Source organism: Phascolarctos cinereus, unplaced genomic scaffold (assembly GCF_003287225.1).
Source record: "Phascolarctos cinereus isolate Bilbo 61053 unplaced genomic scaffold, phaCin_HiC Scaffold_4;HRSCAF=312, whole genome shotgun sequence".
NCBI lineage: Eukaryota > Metazoa > Chordata > Mammalia > Diprotodontia > Phascolarctidae > Phascolarctos > Phascolarctos cinereus.
In genome coordinates this window covers 686,401,547-686,417,505 of record NW_027555847.1, presented here as the reverse complement: position 1 = coordinate 686,417,505, position 15,959 = coordinate 686,401,547, and the positions used below count along the sequence as shown (strand labels likewise).

Genomic DNA, 15,959 nt, shown 5'->3' with positions numbered 1-15,959 from the left:
CTGTTTCTATTGGGGTTTGACACCACTGGTCAGGAGCATGGGGAGGGAGAGAATTGTGTTTGGGATCAGAACCTACAGTCAGAGAAGGGATCCCAGAAGCTCCAAGTGGGGCTGGGATAATGTGGCCAGAGGACTAGCTATAGGGTGCTCAGGGTTAGGCAGGAATCAGAAAGAAGGTCTGAGCTTTTGCCTCGTGGACATTGCTAGGCTTTAGCCTCCTCGGGGAGGGGTGTGGGGGGTTGTGTTCAGAGTCACACCCCAGTGGGGGCTCCAGTCATCCCCTATAATGGAACTGATGCAGCTGGGAGCCAGCCCCGGGGAAGATAAATGAGCAGGTCTCCAGGACATAATCCAACATTTCCTCCTCTCTGTTCCCATTATCCAGGGCACTTTGCAGCTGGCTGGGAAATTAGCTGTCAGCATGGTAATGCATGAAGGTCAGCAGAGCATCAGCAGTGACCAACCAGCCATGTTTAGCCAGGCGGCAGCTTCCAGCCCCCAGCCCCTTCCTTATCTGCCCCTCTCTCCTCTTCCACAGGAGTGGCTGAGTCGGTTCGGTTACCTGCCCCCACCAGACCCTGTGACAGGGCAGCTGCAGACCCAGGAGGAATTGGCCAAGGCCATTGCAGCTATGCAACGGTTTGGGGGCCTGGAGGCCACCGGTGTCCTCGGTCAGTACCACCAGGGGGTGGGGAGGGGAAGCCAGAAGATGGGAAAGGGAGGCTGGGCTCAGCCGAGATACTCACAACCTAGCCCAAATTGACTTTTGATCTCTCTGCCCCACACACGTCCTTCCCAGACACATCCTAGCGCCCAGTGCCGGAGCATGGGAGCCCAATAACCACCTGCATGGGTCAGCTCAAAGGCTAGAACTCCTACTGTGGGGTTTTCCAGAAGTCCTATTTCATATGATCAGAGATAAAGAGTTGGAAGGGACCAACCTTGTGCCCCTCAATCACAGTGCACCCAGTTCAAGGGGCTGACTTTGCCCCTAATGTATGACCTATTGGAATGTAAGCTCCATGAGGAAAGGGACTGTATTTTGCCTTTCTCTGTATCCCCTGAACTTAGCCCCGCTTAGGTAGCTAGGGCACACGGCAAATAGAGCCCTGAGTCTGAAGTCAGAAAGACCTGAGTTTAAACCCAGCCTAGACAGTTACTAGTTGTATGACAAGTCGCTTGATCTCTGTCTCTCTCAGTTTTCTCATCTATGAAAGGGGGATAGTAATAGTACTGACCTCCCAGGATTGTTGTGAGGATCAAATGAGATAATAATTGTAAAGCACTTAGCACATAGTAGGCACTTTAGTAAATGTTTGTTGACTTAGCACAGTGCCTCAAACATAGTGAGCAATGAATAAGTGTTTGTTGACTGACTGACTAACCTGCACAGAACTGTGGAATAGAAATCCCCAGGGTAGGGCCACTGGCAGGATGGCCCAGCCTTGGCATTTGGAGGAAGGAAAAGGATGCTAAAAGAAGGACACTTCTTCTCATTAAAGGCTCCCTTCAAGCCCCTCCTCCCACATGCTGCCTTCCCTAAATACTGTTAATTATGATTATTTATGAGAATGGAGAGAAGCCAGACTGTTCCTGAGCAGCTCATTACCTCCTGCTGCCCTGGTACCCTCTTCTCCTTCCCCCACCCCCACAACCAGCCTGGAGCTTTGACTGAGGCAGGCTGGACACCCAGCCAGGAAAGCAAGAAAGAATCCTCCTTTCCCTCAGGGCTCTTAACTCCACCCCCTCCAAGCTCCTAGCCCCTGCCACAATGCCCCGTTCTGCCCCACTGCAGCCCCCTGTAGAAATGGAGATTCCAGCTACAGACGCATTAACACCTTGGGTGTGAAACAGTACATATAACATATCACAACCCGCCTTGATTTCTTCAACACCACAACAGCGCACCTTCCACTGAGGCAGTTTGGTACAATCCAAAGAATGCTGCCTTTGGAGTCAGAGGACCTGGGTTCAAATCTTGCCTCTGTCACTTACTGCCCTATAACATCAGACAAGATACTTCACTTTCCAGGTCTCAATTTCTTCATCTGTAAAATAAGGAAATTGATCTAGGTAGACTCTGAGGTCCCTTCCAGTTTCAAATCCGGGATCTCAAGATGGATTCAGCAATGCAAGTGGCATAGCTCTCAACCTCTCCAGGCCTTATTTTTTATAAGCAACCATCACCAAAAAAATTAAAAAATCAATTCTTAGCGGGCAGCCTTTGGTGTGGAGCCCTCTACCCTTAGTGAGGCTGGTCCGTCAGACCATGCTGGAAGCCTTTCCAGTTTGCAAGGCCCTGCCGGGGCTCATGCCCCAGTGGCAAAGCTTCTGAGAATCATGAGGAGACACTTTTAATTTTTTTTCCTGAGACAAACAAAATTTTATATATATATATATATATATACACAGTTTTATGTACAATGCAGCATCACATCATTAGGGCATTTACTATTATTTTACGCATTTGGATATTTTTGAAATACTTCTGACTACAAAACAGAGCATAGAAGAATAAACAGGAATATATTGAATCCTTTAAAAATGTGAAATGATAAAGAATATAAAGTACTGTATTCCTTTCAATACTTCAAAAGAGATTTCTATTTATATGCATATCTATTTCCATACAAGTAACATCACAAAGGAACGTACCTTCACATGCTTAAAGTATTATTTTTTGGCATAAATTATTATCATTTTTTAGACATAAAAGATTTAATTTCTAGTTCTGTAACAATGTAATTTCTAATCCATTCAAGGAAATTCAATGCCACAGTTGCCGTTGCCCCACAGCAGGACATAAACCCACCTCTCATCAATGATACAGGGACAGCCAGAGAGAATGTCTGAAAGCCAGACATGGAGTGTCTTGTTTGTGGAATAGCTAGGAGTCTAGTACATACCAAAGCAGGATTTGAACTTGGGTCTTCCTGATCCCAAGCCCACTCCTCTATTCACTACATGACCTAGTTGCCTCTGAGCTTAAAGCTGACAGTTTGACACAGTTCTACCATTCCTGCCTTCTTACAAAAGAAATCATTCCATACCAGGATTGGCTGAAGGAATTGGGTCCTGGAGAAGATTTGGGGGAGTACCTTCAAGGATTTAAAGGGATATCATGAGGGAGGGAGAGATACAAACCAGTCAATTCTATGTGAACTTGAGGATGTCCCTTCCCCTTCCTGGGCCTCAGTTTCCCCATCTGTAAAATGAGAGGGTTGGACTGGATGACCTTTAAGGTCTCTGCAGGCTCAAAGGCTCTATAAATCTGTCAATGAGTTGTTCTCTATCTATGTAAAGAACTATTGACAGATATAGAGATATGCTTCTGGGTGAAGCCTGTCTTTATAGATAGGGATGTTCACTCCCCTCTGAATGTCCTCAGGGACCCATTGATTTTCTCCAAGGCTCTCTGCTCACCAGGAGTCTGACAACTTTATTAGCTTGAAATAAGGTGCCGTCCTTCATTTAGAGCCTGTCTTCCTCACTAGCTCTGCTTCAGGCCTCTTCAGACCAAGGCAACGGGCTTCTCCTGAAGCCTCCTGGCAGGGCAACGAGTGTATCCACTGATGGAATTAACAGAGCTGATATCCATAGAGCGCTTGAAGGGTCAGAAAGCCCCCTGCGTACATTATCATCCCATCCAGCCCCACCACAGCCACGTGAGGTGGGTACTACTGGTGTTTTCATTGAGTGGGTTAGGTAGATGGTGCCATAGTGATAAAGAGCCTGGCCTGAAGTGAGGAAGACTCATTTTCCTAAGTTCAAATCTGGCCTCAGACCCTTACTAGCTGTGTGGCCCTGGGCAAGTCACTTAACCCTTTGTGCCTCAGTGTCCTCATCTGTAAAATGAGCTGGAGAAGGAAATGGCAAACCATTCCAGTATCTCTGCCAAGAAAACCCCAAATGGGGTCACAAAGAGTCAGACACAGCAGAAAGGAAAACAAACAAACAAACAAATGACTGAAATAAATGGGTGAATAAAGGTTCAGGGAAGTCCAGTGACTAGTCTAGGGTCACACAGCTCATAAGTAAGTGCCAAAGCCAGGATTCAAACTCTGGTGCCTCCTGACACTAAATCAAATGTGATTTCTGCTGCCTCTCAAGGATGGCCCACCAGATCCAGTGTTTCTTGGCCTACCTCGCTAATGGGAAGCTTTGGATTTGCTCATTGCAGGGAGGCAGGCCTGTAATTGAGATACTTACAACAACCCAATAGCTCCCCTGGCCAATTCCTGCCCACATAGCAGAACGGCTCTTTGTCTGGGGGGACCATCAGAACCATTTCTCTAGGTAAATGCTGAGTCTGCTTTCCTCTTGGAGAAAAGGTAGGTCCTTGAATAATAATGAAGCTAGCCATATAAGTAAAAATAATAAAATTAAAATGACAGCTTACCTTAAGGTCTGAGAAATCTTTTTTCCTCACAGCATCCCTGTGAGAGAGGTCATGCTGAGTATTATTATGCCCATTTGAGAGATGAGGTAACTGAGGTTCTGAGAAGTTATATGACTGGCCCACTGCCGCTGATAAGCAGCAGAGACAGTACTAGAAACAGGGTTCTAGTCTCCCAGTCCAGGGTCTTCTCTAATACCCTGTGTAGCCCCACTCCACCCTCTGCCCTAGGCCAGCCCCCCTTCCTCAGTCCTGTATTACCTTGTTCATGTCTTTTCCCCTTGATGTCTTCCTCTATAAAAGAAAAAGGAAGAAGCTGATTTAGATGACCTCTGAGGTCCCTTCCAACATTAAATCTATGTTCCTGTGACCTCTATGAGGCTTGATTTTTTTTTTGGTGGGGGAGCAATCAGGGGTAAGTGACTTGCCCAGTGTCACACAGCTAGCGTGTGCCTGAGGCCAGATTTGAATTCAGATCCTCCTGACTGTAGGGCTGGTATCCTATCCACTGGGCCACCTAGAGCAGCCCCTTGAACCTCAGTTTCACTCTCTGTAAATAAGGCAGATTGGACTCAGTGACCTCAGGTCCCTTCCAATTATAAATTTATGATGTAGCCAGGTGGTGAAATGAATAACACTCTGGGCCCAGACTCAGGACATCCTGAGTTCAAATCCAGCCTCAGAACACTTACTAATTAGTTGTATGACCCTGGGCAAGTCACTTCACCTAAGTTTCCTCATTTGTAAAACAGGGATAACAATAACACCTACCTCCCATGGTTGCTGTAAGGATGCAACAAGGTCATAGTTTTGTGACCCTGGGTCAGTAACTTAACCTTTTCCTGCCTCAGTTTCCTCATCCGTAAAACGGGAATAATAATAGCACCTACCTCCTATAGTTGTTGTGAGGATCCAACAAGATTATAGCTTTGTGACCTTGGGTAAGTAACTTAACTTCTGTCTGCCTTAGTTTTCTCAACTATAAAATGGGAATAATGCACCTACCTCCCAGGGTTGTTGCCAAGATAAAATGAGATTGTATTATTAAAACACTTTGCAAATCTAAAAACATATGTAAATGCTAACCATTTGCTATTATGATTCTGTGACCTTTAGGAGCCTCAGTTTCCCTCTGTAAAGCAAGGGGATTAGCCTAGACGGTCTTTGAGGTCCCGTCTAGCTGTAAATCTAGGACACAATGTTCCTACACTACAGATTTTGATGCCTGGCCCCATCCCATCCCTGGATTGGGGAGCCCAGTGGATTCCTAATTAAATCTTTCTTTTCTTTCCAAACTTATCCTGAACTCCAGGAGGAACAGCCGCAGTCATGGTTCACTACTGCCTGGTTTGCTGTTGGGGTTTTGCAAAAATGAGGAAGGAAAAAGTTCATTACCCTGCTCCTTGTAAATTGTATCTTTTAATTAATTTGCTTTAAAAGTTGCATTCCAGTGGGCTTTGTTAATATTCTCTAGCCATAGACCTTTAGGAAATGATTGCCCTAAGTGTGCAGAATGAATTCCAAGCCCTGCCTGGCTTTGACCTTCCCCAAAAATCTGGGGTGATTCGGGGAAGCAGGGGGCAGGGAACTAGAGAGAGAGGGGTCTGGAGATGTGGACACAGTGCTGGGGGCCCTGCTTTCCACGAGCTACTCCTGTGGGGTGGGAATGGAAAGGGCATTGAGTCTAGGTGAGGCAACTTGACATAGCAGATAGAATTTGGCCCTGGGGTCAAGAAGACCTGGGTTCAAATCCCACCACTGACGCTGACTTTCTAGGTGACCCCGGGCAAGTCACTTAAACTCTTGGGCCCTGGTTTCTCCTTCTTTAAAAAACCTTTCTTAAAAAGTGGTGAGAATCTATCTATTTGCAAACTTAAAAGCACTCCAGAAATGTTTTTTTTCTTTTAATTCAGAGGACCAGGGTTCGAATTCCAGCTCTGCCACTTCTGGCCCGTGCAACCCTGAGCAAGTCCATTTTTAGGGCCTCACTTTCCTCCCCTACAAAATGAGGAAATTAGATTGGAGGATTCCTAAGGTCCCTTGAGAGTCTCCTACCCCAGTCTGACCAGACAGGGCTGATGAAGCTCACAAAGATGTGCCCCCGGAGTCAAGGAGGGCAGGATGTGTTAGGCTAACTCACTGTTGCGCTAGGGACAGGGCTGTCAGTGAGACAGAGCAGAGCCCTGTCCTCAGGGCTAGTTTAGACATACATGCGCCAGATAGACACATCAACCCCAGAGGTGCAAGGGTAAGGGGTGGAATGTTGGAATCTCTTCTAGGACGGAGGGAGGGTGCTCAGGAGAGGGGAAAGGCAGCATGAGCCAAGAGGATAGAGAAAGGACCCCTAAGTCCACACGGGGTGGAAAGAGCCAGCTAGGGAACTGAGGAACTGCCTGGGCTCCTGACCCCTGAGCTCCCCTTCCCACTGCCTTCCACATAGATGAGGCCACCCTACAGCTGATGAAGACACCACGCTGCTCACTGCCAGACCTGGCTATACCTGGGGCCCGGAGAAAGCGGAACACCCCCACCCTAACCAAATGGAACAAGAGAAATCTGTCCTGGAGGTATGTGCATCCTGATGCCAGCCTGGGCTCCTCCTTGGCTGCCCCTTCCCCAAGGAAGAGGGTCTAAGCCCCAGCAGGGTGACATGGATGATGGTAAGTGTGATCTCCACTGCCCTCCAGGGCCACTCACCACTGGAAGCTGGAGGTATCTGTGTTTCTCTGTGGGTGTGTATCTTCTGGCAACTAGATTGTGCAATGGCTAGAACACGAGACCTGGGATCAGGAAGAGCGGCGTTCAAATCCGGCCTCAGACACTGGTGACCCTGGGCAAATCATTTAACCTTTGTTTGCCTCAGTTTCCTCATCAGTAAAACTATTAAGAAATAACAATAGCACCTACCTCCCATGATTGTTGTAAAGATCAAGGTAATATCTGTAAAATGATTAGCACAGTGCCTGGCACGTAGTAGGTGGTATAGAAATGTTAATTATCACCTATCATCTATCATCATCCTCATTATCTGTGCCCCGACATGTGCGTGTGTCTGTGGGTAAGTGTCCATCTTTCTGGTCGTCTCCTTACATATGTGTGTCTCTGTGGGTATATGTTTATCTATGTCCCTATTTGTGTATCTCTGGGTGTATCTGTCCAACCATGTCTTTGCTCAAACCCTCCACCATCAAGCCCTTACAACAGTTGTCCCAGACTCATCCTGAGGTCATCCATCTCCCTCAACCCTTTCCTTCCATCCGTCAAACCTTCTCAGCATCATCAACCCTTCTCTCCTCCTTCCTTCCAGTCACAAAATAAGACATTTCTCACCAAGACTGATCTCTCTGCCTTGTAACCTCGATCTCCCTCCCTCTCTCCTCTTTCAGGACCTTGCACCATCAATCAGCCCCTCTCCTTCAGGCATATTCAATCTCCCCACTGGCTCCTTCCCTTCTGCCTACAGACATGCTGAGGTTTTTCCAATCCTTTAAAAAAGAAAAAAAAAGTCTTCCCTTGATCCTATTTAACTAACACCCCAGCTCTCTTCCTTCCCTTCACTGACAAAATTTTTTGAAAGATTGTCTACACCTGATGCCTCTTCTTCCTCACTACCCACTTTTCAGTCTTTGAGGCCCACCATTGTACTGAAGCTGGTCTCTCAAAGGTCACCAATGACCCAACCAAAAAATCCAATGTTTTGTTTGGTTTTTTTAGTTTTTATTCTCCTTGATCTCTCTGCAGTTTGGGGCCCTGTTGACCACCCACTCCTACTAAATATTCTCTCATCCTTGACTTTACAGATACCATCCTCTCCTGAATCTTTTCTATAGTACAGCGGAGAGAAAGCGAATTCTGGAGTCAAAGGTTCTAGGTTCAAATCCTACCTGTTATACTCTCTGTTTGACCTTAAGTCTCAGTTTCCTGGCCTGTAAAATAAAGGGGCTAGACTAGAAGAGCTTTGGAATCTCTTCCAGGTCTAAATAGATGATCTTATTGTAATGTTTGTCTCTATTCCCTATTAGTAAGCTACTTGAGGGCAGGGACTGACCCACCTAACTAACCTAACCCGACTTTGTATACTCTCTACTTACTAATACTGTGCCTGGCTCATAGTAGGCCCTAATATGTTTTGGGTTTTTTTAAATTATTATTATTATTCAGTGATTCCTACCAAAAAGATAAATGGGGTGGAGTGGAGGGAGTGGAATTGATATGTCTTCTAAGATTTGAAAGCTGTCACTTGGAGGAAGGCTTAGGCGTGTTCTGCCTGGCCACAAAAGGCAAAACGAGGAATGAGGAGGAAGGGAAGAGAGCCAGAGCCAAATTTAGGCTTGCAGTCAATTCTTCCTAATGCTAAGAGATACTCAAAGTGGAATGAGTGGCCTCAGAGTTCCTTCACATCAATAGCTAGCATTTACGTAGCATTTGAAGGTTTACTAAGTACTTTATAAATATTAAGGGCAAATCTGGCCTCAGACACTTGACATTTATTAGCTGTGTGACCCTGGGCAAGTCACTTAACCCTGATTGCCTAGGCAAAAAATAATAATAATAATAATAATAATTTAAAAAACTATATTAAGGGCAACTAGATGGCTCAGTGGATAGAGAACTGGGCCTGGAGTCAGTAAGACCTGAGTTCAAATCTGGCCTCAGACACTTGCTATGTGACCCTAGGTAAGTCTCTTAACCTTGTTTGCCTCAGTTTCCTCATCTAGAGAAGGAGATGGCAAACCACTCCAGTATCTTTGCCAAGAAAACCCCAAATGGGGTCAGGGAGAGTTGGATACAACTCCACAGTGACAAATTATAGATATTATCTTATTTCATCTTCACAACAACCCTGAAAGGTAGATGCTGTTATTATTACCCCCATTTTACAAATGAGAAAACTGAAGAAGAAAGAAATTAAATGACTTGCCCAGAGTCACACAACTAGGTTGTATCTGAGGCCAGATTTGAACTCAGGTCTTCCTAAGTCCAGATCCAGTGCTCTATCCACTGAACCGTCTACCTGCCTATTATTGTTAGAGGCTTTCATGCAAAGGTTGAATGATAAATACATGTAAAGTACAATTTAGACAAGATTCTTGAGGTCAAAGACTATTCGTATTCCTGTTCCCTGGCACCAGGGCCTGGCCCAGAACAAGCCTGTAATAAATATTTGGTGATAGAGTAATTGATGTATATTGATCCACAGCCCTTCCAATACTAAGATTCTGGGATTCTGCGTCTGTTTTTGTATCTTATCTCCTGCCTTTGGGCAAGGATCCCATCTCATCTAAACTTCATCTCCCCTGCAAGCCAAATATACCTTGCATAGCAATCTCTGCGTATAAGGTGGCTTAATAAATGTTGGTTGGTTGAGTGAGTGACGGAATGAGTGTGTGTGTGTGTGTGTGTGTGTGTGTGTGTGTGTGTGTGTGAGAGAGAGAGAGAGAGAGAGAGAGTGAGAGAGAGTGTGTATGTGTCTGTGTCTGGAGGGCTGGCTCCTTATGTCTATAGTAATTGATTAGGAGGTGTTTGGGGCGGATGAAATTTGCCTTGGAGAATTTGGACCTAGTTTTTTCCCTTGATGACTTGGGACAGAAAAAAGCTAATACAGATTTGGTCAATATGGTGTCAGCTGGGGGAAGTGAGGAGAGAAGGGGGAAGGGGAAGGGGAAGGGAGAATCCAAATATTCTCCAGCCCCCCTCCTCTGCAGCCCTTTCTTGGAAGACAGGCCACATCCGGCCTTGAATAAACTCAACTCAGCCCTCGCACACTGAGACCCCATTGCCTCCTGCCTGAGGAGGACCAGCCCAGAGCCATTTGTGGGTCAGCCTTGAGGTTCAAACTAGCTCCTTGAGACCTTTTCCTCTGAGTGTCTCCTCAGGCCTCAGACCTTTGAAGCTTCCTGGCTTCCGGCCTAAGCTCCCTCAGGCCATGGCCCTCCCACGGTATCTGCCAAATGATGTAGTCAGACCTGGCTGAGATCGTTGGAAGCCAACACATTTATTAGGTGAAGCTGCATTAAATTAATCTGGAAATGGAATGCTTTGAGTGAGAGCCAGAGGGAGGATGGAGCAGGCAGTCATCCAAAGGTGTCAGGAAGCAGCTTATTAAGGCCGGGCCTGATTCCCTTCCCACCTGGAGGAGACTCAGCCCCTGGAGGGGAAAGGCGCCTCGGATAGGATGTGAACCTGGCCCCTCCCTGGATCAAGGGAGGCCTGCTCTGTGGAGGGAGCCTGGGGCAGTAGGCACAGCACTGGATTTGGGTTCAGGTTCCAGCTGGACCACTAACTTGATTTATGATGGCCTCAGTTTCTTCATCTATACAATGAGAGAGTTGTACTAGAATGATCTAAAATCTTATTGGCCCTTTCCCAAGATAGAAAAAGCCACAGGCAGAGCCTAAGACCACGGAAACTCAGCCTTTTTGGTTCAGTGGAAAAAGGGCTAGACCTAGGTTCAGATCCTTACTCTGCCATTTACTACCTGTGTGACCTGGGGAGAATCACCTAACCTCTCTGGCCTTCAGTTTCCTCAACCATAAAATGAGGGGTATTGAATTGATCGAAGGTCCCTTACATCTCTAAGCCTATGACCCTCTTAGGAAGAGAAGGAATGAATAAGCGTGTGTTAAACACATTTATGTATCAGACACTGTACTAGATACTGAACAGACAAATACAAGCAAGCAAGATAGTCCCTGACCTCAGAGAGCTTACATTCTAATAAGAGAAGACATCACATATAGGAGAGTGGTAGCCAGGGAGGAGCGTTTTGGACTGGGAGGTTAGAGGAATTGGAGTCACTGGGCCTTTGACTGATATGACCCAATAGGATGTTCTGCCTCAGGAGGTAAAAGGTTCCCCTCATTAGAGGGGAAAATAGATTCTCCTTCATTGCCCAAAGAGCAAAGCATAATGGAAAAGTACATTGAATTTAGAGTCTGAGGACCTGGATTAAAATCTGGCTCTGCCCCTTTGCCCGCAGGTGAAAGGTAGACTAAATGAACGACCCCATGAAGCCTCAGTCACAGACTCAGGATACCACTCACCCCTCCCTGTGCTCATACCCAGACTAACAAGAAATAGAGATTTCATAGATTTATCGATGAGTACAGATGGAAGGAACTTTAGAAATCATTTTTCTCATTTTTATTTTTTAAGTGGTATTTTATCTTTTCTGCCATTACATGTGAAAACAATCTGATCTGATCTTTTCTTTTAAGTTTTGAGTTCCAAAGTCTATCCCTCCCTACTCCCTGAGACAATCTGATGTGGGTAAGGGAAGAATTTAGGACCAAACAAGATACAGAGAGCATTAGGAAAGGTAAGCTCGATCATTTTGATTACATAAAATTAAAAGAAATCATCTTTCTCTTGAACCTCATTGACCAAGTTTCTCCAGCAACCTCTTCTGCTCCACCTGCACATCCTGATTCCCTGATACCCTCTACTCTCCCCCTCCCTCACCCCTGTGAGAGGAGGACAAAGCTTTGGGGGGTATGTACAGAGGCACGTACAGAGACATGTACGGAGGCATGTACGATACCTGGAAATTTCTCTGTCCCAGAATCTCAGCATCTCAGAGCTGGGAGACACCTCAGCCACTGTCCAGGACAAACTACACTTGAATCTGAATTCCTTCCACAACCTTCCCTTAGGAAAGGTCATCCAGCCTCTGCTGGAGGACTTCCAGAGAATGGGAATCCACTTCTTCCAGCCGCTGTGCTTGGGATCAGCTCCAAATGTCAGGAAGTGTTTCCTTATATTTAAAGTGTTTTCCTATTACACCTAGTTCTGTCCATGGTACGAGTCTGATTCTTCGTCGACATGAGACAAATGGTATAATGGAAATAGCCCTTGAGATGGAGTCAGAGGACCTGAGTTCAAATCCTCCCTCTGCCTCTTACCACTAATTTGACTTTAGGCAAGTCATCATAACTTTCTGGGCCTGTTTCCTCAAGTGGGTTTGGACTACATGACATCTAAAGTCTCATCTTGCTCTAAATCTTTCATTGTTGTTCAGACATGTCTGACTCTTTATGACTCCATTTGGGATTTTCTTGGCAAAGATACTGCAGTCGTTTGCCATTTCCTTCTCCAGCTCATTTCACAGATGAGGAAATAGGCCAACAGGGTTAAATGACTTGCCCATGGTAACACAGCTAGGAAGTACCTGAGGCCAGATTTGAACTCAGGTCTTCCTGATGCTAGGCCTGGTGCTCTATCCACTGAACTACCTGGCTGACCCATAGGATCTGTGATCTCTACGTATTTAAAGACAACTGGTATGTCACAGTCTTCCAGTTGGAAAGGGCCCAGAGAAGCCACCTAATCCAACCGGTAGCTGAACAATAATTCATGAATAAATGATAAATTTCAGAGCTAGAAGATATCTCAAAGACCATATGCTCAGCCCCTTCCTCCATTTTACAGGTAAGGAAACTGAGGTACAATGAGGTTTGTTTTTTTTTTAAGTGACTTGCCCAAGGTCATGAGCATATATCTGAATCAAAATTTGAATTCAGGGCTTCTTGATGTCAGGTCTAATGTCCTATGTCCCTGCTGCTTCTTAATTCCCGTTGTGATGTATCCAACAAGTGGTCATCTAACACCAACCTTTGAGGATTTCTAGTGAGGGGGAGCTCTCTACCTCCTGGGACAGCCCCTTCCCACTAGGGGACAGTTAGAATTCTCCACATTCCATTCCTGATGTGGGGAAGGAGAGATCAAGAGGGAGGAGGTAACATGGACCCTACTGTGAGGTGCAAAGACAGGAGAGAGGCAATGAAGCTCCTGTGCTAAGAATTTAGGCCCTCTGACTTGTGTGAGAAGGCGGACAGCCTCAGACCAGGCCAGAGGCCAGGTGTACTCAGGCTTTGCCATTCTCTGCTCTCCAATAGAGTCCGCACATTCCCACGGGATTCCTCACTGGGCCGGGACACAGTCCGGGCACTCATGTACTACGCCCTAAAGGTGTGGAGTGACATCACGCCACTCAACTTCCACGAGGTAGCAGGTAGCAATGCGGACATCCAGATTGACTTCTCCAAAGCGGACCACAATGATGGCTACCCCTTCGATGGCCCTGGGGGCACCGTGGCCCATGCTTTCTTTCCAGGAGACCACCACACTGCTGGAGATACCCACTTCGATGATGATGAGGCCTGGACTTTCCGATCCTCAGGTGGGGAGCAACCTCGGGGAAGACCCTACATATAGCTCAGGGATCCCAAATCAACCTCATCTAGTCTGAGGGGGCCACAGTGATCCCTCATAACCTGAGGGAGCCACACTAACTCCATGAGGCCTAAGAAAGCCCATGTAGGCACCATATATCCCAGGAAGCCTGTGTTAACCACATAATCTCACACTTGCCCATATACCCAAGGAAGCCCACAATGGCCCTATACAAGCTCCTTCCCTTCCTTTCTCCTGCCTTTTGTCAGACACATCTGCCTATAAATTTAAAATACGCCCATATTCTCTCACACACCTCTGTGCGTCCATGTTCCCACAGGCACAGAATGGAATTGAAAAACATATTTTTGAGCACTTAAGACGCATCAAGCACTGCAAATGAGCACTGGAAATATAAATAGAAAGTGAAACTATCCCTGTTTTCAAAGAACTCATGTTTTTATTGGGGAGACAATACATATAGGAGGCTTCAGATGCAGGGCAGATGGAAAGAACTGGTGGTTCTTATAAGGGTATAGTGAATGGGCCAGCAGAAAGGCCCAGGGCCCCTTACAATGTACTGCTGAGAAGTAGAGATACTGATGGCACCAGTAGTGGGCAGGGTCGGGGGTGGGACCGCTGAGAGAAGGAATCCTGCAGGGGCTCCAGGCCCAGAGTCCTGGAGTGTTCTCTGAACAATCAAGACTCAAGTTGGAGAAGTTGAAGGTACATTCCAGGGAGTCCTCTGGGTCTCTTCAATCAATCAATCAATAAACATTTGTTAAGTGTGTATTCTATGTCAGACACAGTGCTGAGGTTCTTGCTTGCATGTGCACTCAGAAATAACCCAAAAGCCTGAGCCAAAATCCTGCGCGAGGAATAGATGCCCTGGCTACCAGGGACCCCTCAGCCCCATTCTGGCTGATGGGTATTTTCATGTTTCCTCAGATGCTCACGGGACGGATCTCTTTGCTGTGGCTGTCCACGAGTTTGGCCACGCCATTGGGCTCACCCACATCTCAGCCATACAGTCCATCATGAGACCCTATTATCAGGGCCCTGTGGGCGACCCCCTGAAATATGACCTGCCCTATGAGGACAAAGTCCGCATCTGGCAACTGTACGGTGAGCTTGGCACCCAACCCTGACCTTTCCGTCTCTTCTGCTAACCTCATGTTCTACCCACCCCCACAACCCCCAGGCCTCCCTGATTCTCTATAGCCTTCCCACCTCCCATCTAAAGGTGAAGCTCAGGGGTGGGGGGGGGGGAGTGATGCCAGACAGGACATGGAGCCAAGTAATCACATTGAACTAGTCAAGCTTCCTAATGAGCTCCTTTCAGCCACACTGCAGATCTCAAAGGAAGGTCAGGGGGAAGAATGCTAAGAAGGGCTCTAGCCCCAGGGGCTAAAACAAGTGTAAGTAGCGAGCCTGTGGCCAAGGCACAGGGACCAGAGCACAGATAACATCTGCCCCTAATCTATACCCAGAGCCTGAAGGAGGGTTCTGTCTCAGGGGCTAGATGGATTCCACTCACCCGTATCAGCCAGGTCATCATTCACCCTTGTAACTACTAGCCCGGCAGTGAAAAAAAATGGCCAGCAGGGCCCAATGACTTGTATTCAATTTCTTGATAGTAAAAGGAGCATCAGCAGCCAGCATCAAAGGACAGGTAGATAAAATCAGGTTTGAGCTTCTGAACTAGGGTAAGACTTTGTGTATAAACTTTCAGGAACCAGAATAAATGGGAGGGAAAAACATTTATTAAGAGCCTACTATGGGAAGAACTTGGAAAGACTTATACAAACTGATGCAAAGTGAAGTGAGCAGAACCAGGAGAACATTGTACACAGTAACAGCAATATTGTACAATAATCAACTATGAAGGACTTAGCTCTTCTCAGGAAAACAACGATCCAAAGCGATTACAAAGGACTAGTGATGAAAAATGCGATCTACCTGCAGAGAAAGAACTCGTGGATTCTAAATACAGATCAAAGCATACTAATTTTCAGTTCCTTTATTTTTTCATGGGTTTTTTTTTAGTCTGCTTCTTCTACAACATGACTAATATGGAAGTGTGTTTTGCAGAATTGCACATATATAACCTTTATAAAATTGCTTACCATCTTAGGGAGGGAGTGGTGAGGGAGGGAGAAAATGTGGAACTCAAAATATTTTTAAAATGAATGCTAAAAATTGTCTTTACATGCAATTGGGAAAAAATAAAGTGCTATATTAAAAGCAAAAGAGGCTGCTATGTGCCAAGCACTGTGCTAAGCTCTGAGGATACTAATATAAAAGCAAAGACAGTCCCTGCCTTCAATGAGCTTACATTCTAATGGGAGAAACAACAAACATAGAGAAGTGGTGGCCATGGAAGGGACATTTT

The 15,959-nt window shown here is 46.2% G+C and overlaps 1 protein-coding gene across 1 annotated transcript in view; it reads left to right on the top strand.

The window, feature by feature from the left end:
• Positions 1 to 15,959, top strand: part of MMP17 (matrix metallopeptidase 17) — a 62,176-nt gene that overhangs the window by 30,404 nt on the left and 15,813 nt on the right. The window contains exons 2-5 of the mRNA XM_021004328.2: positions 539 to 671; positions 6,837 to 6,963; positions 13,291 to 13,574; positions 14,516 to 14,692. Coding sequence (XP_020859987.1) covers positions 539 to 671; positions 6,837 to 6,963; positions 13,291 to 13,574; positions 14,516 to 14,692 — 721 coding nt within the window. The remainder of the gene's footprint in view (positions 1 to 538; positions 672 to 6,836; positions 6,964 to 13,290; positions 13,575 to 14,515; positions 14,693 to 15,959) is intronic.